This window comes from Amphiura filiformis, chromosome 12, assembly GCF_039555335.1.
Source record: "Amphiura filiformis chromosome 12, Afil_fr2py, whole genome shotgun sequence".
Taxonomy (NCBI): domain Eukaryota; kingdom Metazoa; phylum Echinodermata; class Ophiuroidea; order Amphilepidida; family Amphiuridae; genus Amphiura; species Amphiura filiformis.
The window spans coordinates 21,331,916-21,345,863 of NC_092639.1; the positions used below are offsets into that span (position 1 = coordinate 21,331,916).

A 13,948-nucleotide genomic window follows, 5' to 3' on the forward strand; every position below is an offset into this window, starting at 1 on the left:
ATTAAAGCTTGATGATTTAAAATAGAATATTTCTGTCCAACTTGGCGTGTTCACAGAAGTAAAAAAACAGTCAAAACAAAGTAGAAAACTTCTTGAAACGGAACTCAAATTTCGCTAGGCACTCGTATCCCACACCAGACTTGCAAACATATATATGCTAATGAACATCATGGCATTACGTGACGTATTAGAAGTTTGGCCAATTATAGAACCTGTTTCATGCAAATATCATGATGTCAGCTGGCTATGTATTTGCATATGAATGAGATTGAGATGTATTAGTGGTTGGCGAAATACGTTAATTGCTGTAAAGTCACAGCAATTTAAATACTGACAAAATTTCACATAAAATACGGTACACATTAGAAACAAACAGTTTATGTTTATTTTTTATAGTGCATTTCATGAATACTCATTTATTTATCAACTTAACTGAGAAAAATATCGGATTTCCGTAAGAATGAAACTGCCAAATTCGGCACACTTACGGTACTATGCACTGCACTGCATGATGAGTACGGTATGTAACTTTGTTGACAATTGTTGCGGGAATATGGGTTAATTTCGGGCAACCAATTTTTGAATATTGCCTGCCCGATCGGGCAAGCTAAAAAATAAAATTTGTCGCGGCCTGATTGGTATGTTAACTATATGTTCAGGCAGTACATTCCACTCTTGAATTGTTCTTGGGAAGTACGAGTCTTTGTAGCAGTTTTTCTTTGCTCTTGGTCTGAGATATGCTAGACTGTTGTTATGACGAGTGGGGCGGACGACTGGTGTGAGAAACTTTTGCGCCGGTATGGCAACCTGGCCAGAGTTGACTTTGTGAAGCATAGTCAACCTGTTGCCTGCCGACGCATTTGGAGTGAATCCATTGTAGTGATTTCATCATCTCTGTGGCGCTGCTTGTTCTGCCGTAATCTCTGCAAGCGAATCTTGCTGCTTTGTGTTGGACAGCTTCCACCTTCCACAGTTCTTTATTAGCGGGGTCCCATACGCAACAGCTATAATACTCGAGGTGTGGGCGTACCAGAGCTTTGTATGCTGTGGCTTTTAGAGTAGTTGTACAGGGGTGTAAGTTTCTACTAGAGACTGACCGATCAGATCGGTAGCTTCCGTATCGGGCCGATTATTAGCTTATCGGTAGTGATCTGCATCGGCCGATTTTTCCTTCATCCGCCGATGTAATGCACCGATCACCCAATATCATGAAAGTAATTGTTGAAGCTTAATAAGTATTCATTTATTGGTATATTTCTTTGAATTAGACTAGTTAAATCAAGCGAAATTTAGCAAAAGAACAAGCTTTGTAGGCGATAAACATATATAAAATCATACCGTGATTCAGGCACGCAGCTGAGATAATCAGGTAATTCCCCGCATGCACATTATAATTGTAGTTCTTACTTCCGGGTTACACACGTGCGTACGGGCCGTGTGCAAAACTCAACACTTCCGGGTTACACACGTGCGTGTCAGATTGGGAGAGCTACGGGCGCGTGCAAAACTCAACACTTCCGGGTTACACACGCGTGCGTGTCAGATTATACGGGCTGTGTGCAAAACTCACACTGACTTGAACGTAAACACAATATTAAAATGGGGCGATCGAATGATTCGATGGACTGGGACATCAGGAGGAAAAGGTAAATTGAGCTTATAATAATCATGGTCAAATTCAGTATTTTAAATGCATATGGGAGTGTGTTTTTTTGTGCTCAGAGCATACATAATTATGGTAATACTTTGCGTACAAGTACCCTTTCAACATACGAGTGAAATTTACTCACGGTGATGACAGCCATTGTTTACAATTGGGGAACTGGTAATCGGCGATCGGCGATCGAATCGGCAGATCAAAGAGATAATTGATCGGCCAATCGGCCGATTCAGATAAGGACCTGATCGGTCAGTCTCTAGAACTTTCTACACACAACTCAAAGCACTCTCTTTGCTTTGGCTACAGCTTGGTTAACATGAACATCCCATTTTAGGTCTTTTGTAAGGCCAATGAAAGTCAATTCCTTGTTTCCCGTTACACAATTTTTCATGACTGTGTAGGTGACCATTTCATTTTTCATTATTCATTATTTCATACCATTTCATATTGCATCTGTTACAGATGTAAACCAATAACTACCCATGTATACATGCATGTAATAAATCACAGTTTGTAGTTTACAGATGTAGTTTACAACCACATGAAGGTGATTGTACAACTATTATCAAAAGTTTCACAATATTTTTTACGGGATGAGATCAGAGCAGATCAAAAAGTGTGGGACAGAGAAGTGAGTAGGTATTCATTATTAATTCATTATTAACCATATACCATTTTCCTACTGCAAAGAAAATCCCTGAAAATCAACAGAAAGAGATTTATAATATATTTAAAACCACAATTATTTATTGGTATGTTAAAGTTTGTTAGAAATCAACATTTTATTCAAAATAATGAAATATTTGGCCAGAATTGGTTTCGAGCGGAGTAGGGTAACGGGAAACAAGGAATCGACTTTCATTAGCCTAAGGTGTACACCCACATGCCCAGATAAGTATGAGTCTCAGTTTCTTGAAGTATGTTTTGACCAAGTTTGTATCAATGGTCTGGTTTTTGTCTAGAATGAGTTATTTTTAAAGTGTAACATTTCTGCACGTTAAACTGCATCTGCCAGGTCTTTTGCCAGACATCCAGTTTATCCAGGTCTTGCTGGAGGGTTTCAACATCAAAGTTGTCGTGGATGGGGCGGTACATTACACAGTCGTCCGCGAATAAACGGACCACCGACGAGATGTTATTCGGGAGGTCGTTTATATACGCTAAGAACAATAACGGGCCTTGGGGAACGCCTGATCTAACTGGCACCCACTGCGAATGATCGCCATCCACGACAACTCTCTGTTTACGCCTTGTAAGGAAATTTGACACCCATGCATTGAGTCCTTCCAACAACGCCATAATTTTCAAGTTTGTGTAACAATCTCATGTGTGGTACGGTGTCGAAGACCTTGCTAAAGTCCATGATGACCATGTCAACAGGGATTTGGTCATCAAGGGCTTTAGCAAGGTCGTCGACTGTGAGAAGTAATTGGGTTTCACAAGAGTGGCGTTGGCGAAAGCCGTGTTGCTTACTGGTAAGAATATGATGCTTATTAAAGTGTTGTATGATGTTGCTGTGCAGGATATGTTCAAGTATCTTGCAACAAATAGGAGTTAGTGACACAGGGTGGTAGTTAGAGGCAGTGGCTCTATCACCCTTTTTGAATTTATATGGGTGATATATTGGCGGTTAGCCAATCAGAGGGCAGTGAGCCAGTAGACAGTGATTTTTTAAAGATGTGGGCAGGGGTAGCGCTGGCTTCAAAATTTAAGGGGTCCGAGTGATTTTTGTTGGACTCATTCAGCCCTCCAAAAGTCAAATTTAAGGGGTCCAATGGGAATTTTAAGGAGTCCGAGTCCGACTCTGGAAACATCACCCAGTCACCCACTAATATTAGAGGTTACGATATGCTGGACAAATTACAGCGAGCGAAGGGCTGTGTAATAATTATGAGCCTCCCAGGGGGTAAAATGTCCAAACGGCTAAAAAAAAGGTAAATATTTCTTGCACCCCGGCCTGCTAAAAATTGTATTCGTCGCAAGCAGGAAAATGTAAAAGTTTCCATAGGCCTACTATTTCTCAAGTCTGTTTCGCGCGTTTAGTTTTGAACATGCCCCATGAATGTGTGCACAAAATCACTTGCACTTGCCCCCCCCTCCTTTTGACTTGCCAAAATTGCCCCCCCCACCTGGCTGCCAGCAAATTCTTCCCAATTTTACCCATCATAATTGCGCAACCTCTGAACTCCATGAAAATCCAAAATATGGGAGTGCAAACCCAAAAACTAGTTTTTTTTTTTTTTTTTAATCCAGTCCTTGTTCAGGGGTTGTTTTTTACAATCCAGTCCTATTTCGTTCATCATGTAATGTTATTGTTAGTGGAGCTTTTTATTTAGTCAGAACGCCAACTCTTAATTATCAAAAACGTAGTCCTAACCCTAATTCTAACCTTTCGCCTCCTAAACCTGAATCAAACCCTTCGAAACTGGCAAAGTTCTGAAAAATTATGATCACACGACGTGACTACGTTTATGTGTATTTTTATTGTAAAAAGGTGCAGAATTCAACACCCCAAATCTTACCATGTGGCATGTGCCACTAATTCACTGCTATTTTATCCTATTGCCATCAATAAAGAATACAAAGTTGACTTTTTTGTGTTGAGGAAACTCCATTTTTACTTAGCATGACATAGCTCGAGATACTCTAGCTAAAATACAGGTTTACATTTACTATCTTACATTATCTTGCTGTATTTCAGCTAGAGCTCCAAACGACAAGCTTCCGGGTTTTTTGGAGAACAATACTGTTACGTAAGATGAAAAAGAAACCGCCTCGGAGCCCGCCCTACTCATTATTTCATTGTACTTATTGCAATTTGCCTCACACATTACGTAATCAACACAAAGCTTTTGTGAGGATTAGTGAGTTGATAAGAAATTGACAGTGGAGGATACGAAGGACACGCCGATTGTTAGTTGTCAATCATGAATTGCAACGTATTAATATTTTACTGCATGGCATTCCGCAAACACCAAGACAAATTATGCCGTATTTTTCCAAAGATCATCTCATATGAAGTAAGCTGAATGCGATCTGTACTTTTGTAACATTCCGATCGCTTTTGATCACCTATTATCGGCGAATTTGCTTGAAAACACGTGAGTTCATGTTGTGTAAACATAATTAGCATAGACACAAATGAAATTACGATGCAATACAATGCAATTTGAATGCGCAGCAGATCTATAGAAATAACGTTGCCCGGTTTTATGCAGAATTAGACCCTGTCTGGCATGACATGAAAATTAGTTAAATGATGATTTACTATGGTATAAAACTCCCGATAAAACTATCATCGCCAGAGTAGTAAATTACTAGATTATTGCAAGCGCATCTAAAATTTCCATTATTTGGGCTAGCACATGCTCTACCCCTACTGCTGACTAGTGTAGTGACAACCTTGGATGCCAACATGGTCAGAATTTTGTTTCGCATTACGAGAATCAATCAAATAAATTTGCGAGAATCAACAAAATAAATTTGCAGGAATCATTTGATTCTTGCAAATGAACTTCTGTGTACACTACAAAAGATTGCTAGAATCAACTTTGATTCATGCAATTATTGCAAATCTGTTTACGAGAATCTTTGCGAGAATCGATTCTTACCGAAATTCTGACCCTGCTTGTCAGTGCTTGAACAATTTCCAGTTTATTAGCATATGTATTTGTTTACAATAAATCATAAAGTAAAGGGTTTATTGATTGTGCATATAATTTTTGAAATAATAATGTTTAAACGTTCTTTATTTGTAGGTGTGTCTGATAAATGCAGAGGTTTTGGGTTTGTCACATACGCTGACAGGTAAGTATTCCAGAAATCAGCTCAAAATACGATATAATATGACCGGTGTAAAAAGATTGTTATGGTATGATATTATTAAGTCTACCGCTACAATGTATAGAGGAATTAACCTTTTCGGTTAGTCCCTGCCTTTGCGGGTAGACCTGGGATGTTATCACGCCAATGCACCCATCGTTACTGTGCACTTCACGGCATTGAAATGCGCAGTAACAATATTCGCTAAATGATGTGGCGTGATGACGTTGGCGTGATGACGATGTCTCGGGTCAACCCCCAAAGGCATTATGGGAATTACCAAAAAGGTCAATTAATTGCACAGGATAATTCGATTTGGAATTTGCAGGAGAGCGTTAAATAGCTCTTCTGGAGCCTTCAAGGCGAGCTGTTTAGAGCATTTACAATAGATGGAGAGAATGGTCAACTATAAAGGAGAACTAAAAATCATTCTCCTATATCAGATTTAAGATTGAAGAATTTGCATTTTAAGTTTGACAATGGAGGTGACAGAGATTAAAAGAAGCAGTGTGTGAGAGAGAGAGAGAGAGCAGAAGTGGGGCACCATGTACATGTAGACCTATACATACATAGGGTGGTGGTGTGCGTGTGTTGAACATGAAATTAAGCTATAGCTAAAATAATAAATTCTCGATCATGAGAGTATGCGTGCACTGCGTAATGTCGCAAGTTTAGTGGAATGACACAATAGCGCGATCGATTGTGCACGCTCAGGAAATGCGGAGCGTGTGTGGTAGGCATTGTACGCCGACGCAATATTGAGCTCTCATGATCGAGAAACTATTCTTTTAGCTATAGCAAGTCATACTATTTGCACCAAAAGTGTACATTGTACAAAATCAATTCATCTTAGGGAGACATTTTGGATGGGGAGGAGCTGGCAGGTTCCAGCAATTATTCGATATATGGTGAGACATTAGACAGGACTTGTGCACAGTTTTGCCAATTTAATGTTAAATTTCAGTTGAAAAAATGGCTGAATTTATAAAATCCAGAATGAATTTTCAAAATTCCAAAATCTTAAACACTTTTTCCACTTTATATCAATGAAAATGGTTGGATCTGAAATTATTTAAATTTGGTTAAAAATCCAAAGTCTTCCTCAGTGGGAGTGTTGACATCAAATGGATCAGCCCATTGTTATTTGCTGTCAAATGGACATTGATTTTATTGACCAATCAACACTCGTTGGATAAATGTTTCTTGAATTTACAGGGCAGATGCGGAGAAAGCCATAGCATCTTCTAAGAGTCTTGATGGGAGAAAGCTTCATTGCAAATATGCTGATAAAAAACCGCCAAGTAATTTTGGGAATAAAAAGAAACAGTTTCAGCAAACTGGTATGTACACAGTTATAGTGTTAATTATTTGTTGTGTGATCTTTGTACTTACTTACTTTTTTTGTTTGGTTGGAGTGGAAAAGGTATGTAAACTTTACACGGTCATACCGTGACACGAACGCAAGGCTCATGTAAGGAAAATATGGTAAATAAAAATACAAACTGGTAAAAAAAACCCGGAAATTGCTCTGTAAAATTAACCAAGCTGAGACTCGCAGACACTTTGGCAGCCCCAATAACTCTTTGTTTATCTCTACTGTACTCCACAAACATTCCAAATTTCATACACAATTTTAATTAATTCTCCAATGCATCAATGCTCACTACATGCGACCGACTCTGTTTATCTCAATCTTAATACTATACTGTTTCCTTTTATTCGAGAGGCACCAGTCAAACAGCATGCAGTCAGACGGGGTTGAATTCATGCAACCCGTGTTTATGTTACACTTTCGTTAAAACTGTTTGTGTAACTACACAGGATAATTCATGCCTAGTTCTATAGTTTTAAAACCCAACTTGAATAATGAAGAGATTAAGCCTTTGGGATTGAATAAAAGATAGAAGACAATAAATTTGCTTATCGTCATTGTGCAGGTAATCTCCTATGTGTCATTGGCCCTAGAACATGTTTAAAGCAAAACCTCCTATATATAACCTCTTGGCAGTTCTATTTTAAACATGTTCAAGGGCCACAAGTACACAGGTCTTTCCTGCCCAATAGCTCCCAATGACGTTATATAGATACCCCATGTGAGTGTCTAACCTTTCACCCATTGCTGTGATTTGATTTAGGCTTGCTTGTTTAACCAACTGTATAATTTTGTTTTCTTCAGTACAGTGCTACACGTGTTTATTTATGATGTATTTTGTTTGTATATTGACATTCCATTGCACAGAAATTCCTGGTGCTGCTAAAACAAGTCCAACAAAGCATTCTTTTTCAATTTTGACGATGATGATGACGATGACGACGGCGATGATGATGACGGCGACGATGATGATGACGACAACAATAATGCTTCTGGCAAAGTAAATGTAAATCAAAAAAAGAAACAATCCCCACAGAAGTTGCCACAGAATCAACAAGGACAGAGAGCTAATAAGAAGTCCCCAGTAGAACCACCAAAAGGGAAAACCAATGGAGAAGGAAGGACTTCAAATAAAAATCAGGCAAATAAACCACAGCCTGCACCAAACAAAGCACAAGGTCAACAGTTTAATAAGAAGGATGGAAAGGATCAGAAGTTTAATAAGAAAGCAGAACAGAAGGGCAAACCATCATCATCGGTATTTAAACCACCCCAAGGGAAAGCTATTGGAGCTAATGAGAAATCGGCTCGACTTGTCGTAAGGAATTTGTCATTCAAGGTAATTCTCATTATTTTTAGTCTATTATTTGTATACATCGCAGGGGTTTGGTTGTGCATTATCACTTCTGTCATGGGCGGAGTCTTGCGGCACCATGTCAGCCTCGCCCTTTGAATATACCTGTGGGATCATCCAAGTAGTGCTACAAGAACTCTGTAACAAAATCTGTTTTGTTGTTGCTTAACTTGTGGTGCATGGTCACCTTTTTCTATATTGAACTGAACTGAACTATCTTATTAATAATACACCTCTCACTTTTTCTTCTTATTTGCACTTTCTATATTGAACTGGACTGAACTGAACTGAACTATATCAGTGTGATGAAGATGCTCTGCAGAAGGCATTCTCCACTTACGGCTCAATCAGTGAGGTTAAGATACCCTTGTTGCATGGTCCTCCTCATGGCAAGAGAAGCAGAGGTTTTGGGTTTGTGCAATTCAAGGAGATTGACAGCGCCGCAAAAGCAGTAAAGAAAATGAACGGCACAGAAATAATGGGTAAGTCACTTCTTGGCGCAGTGTGTGTGTAGGGGGCATTTGTAATTACCTGAAAACGAGGACCTACATATGGATACACACATCACAAACGAGGACACACCTCCAACCGTGGCTGTCCTCGGTTGCATGGATATAACCAGGACATTGTAAATAATGGTCCACGTTTAGGGGGTACAAGACGGGCCTCGGTTGTATAGATGAGTTGACCTCCATGTTTATCAACCAAGGCAAGGGACTGGTATATCGATATGCATGAGTGAACCCCATGCAACCACTATATTGTTCAATAGCCTTATTGTGATGTTGCGGGAGTTTTAAAAACACATGCCCTGAACAAAATATGATGCGCGTGCATACTGCCAGGCATTTACGTCAGAAGTCTACTCATCTATAGTAAGGGGTCTGGTGTGTGTGGGGTAGGTCCACGGTGTGTCGATTAAATATGGGTGTGTGTGTGTGTTCTTGGTTAGATAGGATTAAATCATATACAAAATGAGGTCCTCGGTTGCAATTAATTACAAGTAGGGGTGGGTGTGTGTAGGGGTGGTATTGTAGGGATATCATTGGGATATTTTTAAATGTCAACATGTCTGTATGATTAAATCTTTATGTTGACCTTGTGTCTGGGACCTTGTGTTAACATTAAATTCAGGGTTGCGCTAGGATAGTAAAGTTGCATTATATTTTAGCTTGACAACAGTTTTACACAGAATTTAGAAACCTGTTTAGAGCAACAACTGGTTCTCGATGTTATGAAACTTTTAAAAAAAGATGAATTCTTAATTACGTTTGTATTTTAAATTCAGATTTCTTTTTCTGGATGGCCTGTTTAGTCAGGGTGCATTTCACTGACATTTACAACACATTTGAGGTCAAGGCCCATTGTGACTCTAACATAGTAATTACTAATTATGAGTTTTGGACTTAAAATGAGTTTAGGACATTATTATGCATAGTAAATGTCAGTAAAATGTAACCGAGGGATACGATGACAGTGTTACCATACCTGCCAACTGTACTGATTGAATCGGAACTGTACAGATTTTTTGATTTTTTTTTGGGTAAGAAATCAGAACAGTTCTTATTTCTGAAAATTCGGATGATGGTAAACTCAATCATAAGTACAACAAAAACAAATACAAAATTAATGCCAGAGATTCTCTCCTGTATTTCCTCATTAAATGTGATGATTTTAGACCTATACAACATTAACCTTCCTTGTATCTTACAATACCCAATACTAATGACTGTCTAGAGATAATGAGTATATCACGGTAGTACCCGTAGACATAGGCAAGGCTTAATGTTCTTATTTCTGACATCCCAACGTTGGCAGGTATGCAATACTGTTCAATTACCCATTGATTATATTTCAGGTCGTCCTATTGCAGTAGACTGGTCCCTTCCAAGAGAGAAGTTCTTAGCAGCCTCAAAACAAGCCTCTGCAAGTGCACCCAAAACAGGTAGGCTATAAAATAAGCGGGATATGTTTTGCTTATTTCAGTGAAATATTGACTTTTCTATTCAACTTGGTAAAACAAAGTCTTGTTGATGGAATGGTCCATGTTTCACCTCATGAATATATTCTTACCATTGTACTCATGTTAAAAAGGTGACATGTGATACATTTTTTCTATAACATACATCTTCCTATAGTACAGACTCAAGCACTTTTCAAGTAGATCATAAGTTGCAGTTAAATTATGTTATCTTCAGGAGACAGTAGTAGTCCGAGGTGATATTAACACGTCTAGATAATGAAACGTCATTTTTCAAAATCAGATAGCTGATGCCCTATGATGACACTAAGATGCCTTATTCTGAGGCTGACATGCAGGCAAACAAACCACCCTATCTAGTTCTTAATATCTTCCATCTTTTATCTAGTCCTTTCATTATTTCCATCTATAAGGGAGGTTTGTTTTGCTATGCAGTGGGTTGGCTTATGAGCAGAAATTTGGGTCTGAGGGTTAACAGAAGCTGTTTCACAAACGCTGATCTATTCATTCAAGCCAGTAAAAATAACTCTTGATTCCTACTGCTTCTGAGTATATGTTGTGATCAAACAATTGGGAAATATTGTCCGGCTGCAAGAAATTGCCTGCCTGCAAAGCACTTTCACTATGAAATTAATACAGATTACAAGGCTTTCAGGGCCTTGAGTTCCAATGGTTGTGAAGTTTGTTCTGCAGGTCCTGAATTGCAACATTATTTTACATGCAAAATGTCCAGTTTAAACTTTTTTACATAGGGTGTAAAGTAGGTGGATTTAGAGATTCAATCATATTATGCTGGTTTCATACTTTCCTGCCGCTTTGCCACACTGAAGATGATTTCAGACCAGCGGCAAGCCGATATATTGATCACCCCACCGCTTTGCCCAAGCGGCAGCATCGCTGGGAGTTGAATTCAAGTCGTCTCGGAGCGGTGCCGTTCTGATGTTTGAGAATAAAATACGATTTTGGAGCGGTGCTAAGCGGCAACTGGCCTTCAGAGTCATGCTGCTGCGCTTGCAGACAAATGCAAGCAGTGTGATGAAGCGTCACAAGATGAAAGCAGCATTACACAGTTGTTCATCAGAAATCAACAATGATGCACCCTTGTGTCTACATATTTTTATTTTGAGAAGCTGCTGGAGTTTACGCCACTGTTCAACTTGGTAAAACAAAGTCTTGTTGATGGAATGGTCCATGTTTCACCTCATGAATATATTCTTACCATTGTACTCATGTTAAAAAGGTGACATGTGATACATTTTTTCTTTAACATACATCTTCCTATAGTACAGACTCAAGCACTTTTCAAGTAGATCATAAGTTGCAGTTAAATTATGTTATCTTCAGGAGACAGTGCAGTGGTAGTCCGAGGTGATAGTAACACGTCTAGATAATGAAATGTCATTTTTCTAAATCAGATAGCTGATGCCCTATGATGACACTAAGATGCCTTATTCTGAGGCTGACATGCAGGCAAACAAACCACCCTATCTAGTTCTTAATATCTTCCATCTTTTATCTAGTCCTTTCATTATTTCCATCTATAAGGGAGGTTTGTTTTGCTATGCAGTGGGTTGGCTTATGAGCAGAAATTTGGGTCTGAGGGTTAACAGAAGCTGTTTCACAAACGCTGATCTATTCATTCAAGCCAGTAAAAATAACTCTTGATTCCTACTGCTTCCAAGTATATGTTGTGATCAAACAATTAGGAAATATTGTCTGGCTGCAAGAAATTGCTTGCCCGCAAAGCACTTTCACTATGAAATTAATATAAAGTACAGGGCCTTTTGGGCCTCGAGTTCCAATGGTTGTGAAGTTTGCAACATTATTTTGCATGCAAAATGTCCAGTTTAAACTTTTTTACATAAGGTGTAAAGTAGGTGGATTTAGAGATTCAATCATATTATGCTGGTTTGATACTTTCATGCCGCTTTGCCACACTGAAGATGATTTCAGACCAGCGGCAAGCTGATATATTGATCACTCCACCGCTTTGCCCAAGCAGCAGCATCGCTGGGAGTTGAATTCAAGTCATCTCGGAGCGGTGCCGCTCTAAAGTTTGAGAACAAAATACGATTTTGGAGTGGTGCTGAGCGGCAACTGGCCTTCAGAGTCATGCCGCTGCCGCTCCGCTTGCAAACAAGTGCAAGCTGCATGATGAAGTGTCACACCGCTCAGCAGCAGAAAGTATGAAAGTAGCATTACACAGTTGTTCATCAGAAATTAATAATGATGCACCCTCATGTCTACATATTTTTATTTTGAGAAGCTGCCGGAGTTTATGCCAACGGTTGTCATGCTAAAGATAAGGGTAAATGGAACGAACCTGAGTGCCCATCTCTCTTTCGAAGAGATTGGGCAAGACTCCATATATAATGTTGCTCTGGGGATCCTCCACAGCGAGTCTGTTACCATCCCCATTCCAATTTGTACATGTTGGTGGGGAGAAGCAATAGGGGTGAAGAGCCTTGCCTAACTGCACAACAGATTGGCGCCACCAATTTATCTCGCAATTATGAGTTGTTGTAAACCACCGTGCCCCTTGTCCCGTTTTGTTAATTCAAATGAAATTTTTGCTATAGTACCACATGGCATCTGTGGGTTTCTTAAAACAACTGTTTATTTTATTTTAAAATTTATAAATCAATATTTAATGTTTTTATTTGTACAATAGAAACCATATTTTCATTCAGGGTAATAGTAAGTGTTTCATTCAAGTCATCAAAGCCTTGTTGAATGGAACAGTTCATATTTCTCCTCAGAGTCATGGTGACGGAATGGTCCATGTTTCACCTCATGAATATATTCTTACCATTTTACTCATGTAAAAAGGTGAGATGTGATATTTTTTCTATAACATGCATCGTCCTATACAGACTCTAGCACTTTTCAAGTAGAGCATAATAAGTTACAGTTAACTTATGTTACCTTCAGGAGAGAGTGGTAGTCTGAGGTAAAGTGTTATTAAGATTTCCTTTTACAAATTAAGCGTACTGCTAGCCGTTCAGCGCGTATTATTTTGCACAAGGTCCAATGCACACGCTTGATGTCGCGCACGTATACGCGATTATGGAGTCTGAGGGCTAACAGAAGCTGTTTCACAAATACTGATCTATTCATTCAAGCCAGTAAAAATAACTCTTTGATTCCTACTGCTTCCGAGTATATGGTCGAATCCAACGAAAAGTGTACACGGCATGTTCAGGGCCATAACTTAAAAGTATTAATCAATTGGCATTCGTTTTTGTATTGTGTTTATTCGCCTTGATCATACGCCGCGCCATATATAATAAGACCCCTTCTGTGAAAAACTTAGACACAGAGACCCCAAAACATGCTATTTTTACCAATTTTTTCAAAATATTTCTTAAAGTATTTTTAAAAACATCTAAATCAGTTATGAAAAGAAGTCATTGGATTGAATCTAAATTGATTTCCTGAAAGGTATGTATTCAAAGATTGCCTGTTCAATTTTTCACATATTTGTACATAATTATGAATTTTTGTGATAATTTTTTGAGTGGTATTTTTTTACATTACCTACTGAATACAATTTTTCATAGCACTAGATATATCTTTAAAAATGGAAATCACTAATAAATGCGCAATTGATACAAGCTTTGATATATCCAATACTGAAATGCATTGCATTCGGACATCTTTATTATTGTGTTTAGCTGCCAGAAATTCTAAATGGCACAAAGGTAGGTTTGGTAAAAAATATGCATTACCTCCGAATACATGTTAAAAGCTGTGCCATTT

The 13,948-nt window shown here is 38.7% G+C and overlaps 1 protein-coding gene across 1 annotated transcript in view; it reads left to right on the forward strand.

Moving 5' to 3' along the window:
- LOC140165939 (RNA-binding protein 28-like) overlaps window positions 1-13,948 on the forward strand; it is a 68,570-nt gene that overhangs the window by 2,180 nt on the left and 52,442 nt on the right. Inside the window, 6 exon segments of the mRNA XM_072189283.1 lie at window positions 5,419-5,467; window positions 6,698-6,822; window positions 7,722-7,792; window positions 7,795-8,193; window positions 8,510-8,690; window positions 10,067-10,153. Coding sequence (XP_072045384.1) covers window positions 5,419-5,467; window positions 6,698-6,822; window positions 7,722-7,792; window positions 7,795-8,193; window positions 8,510-8,690; window positions 10,067-10,153 — 912 coding nt within the window.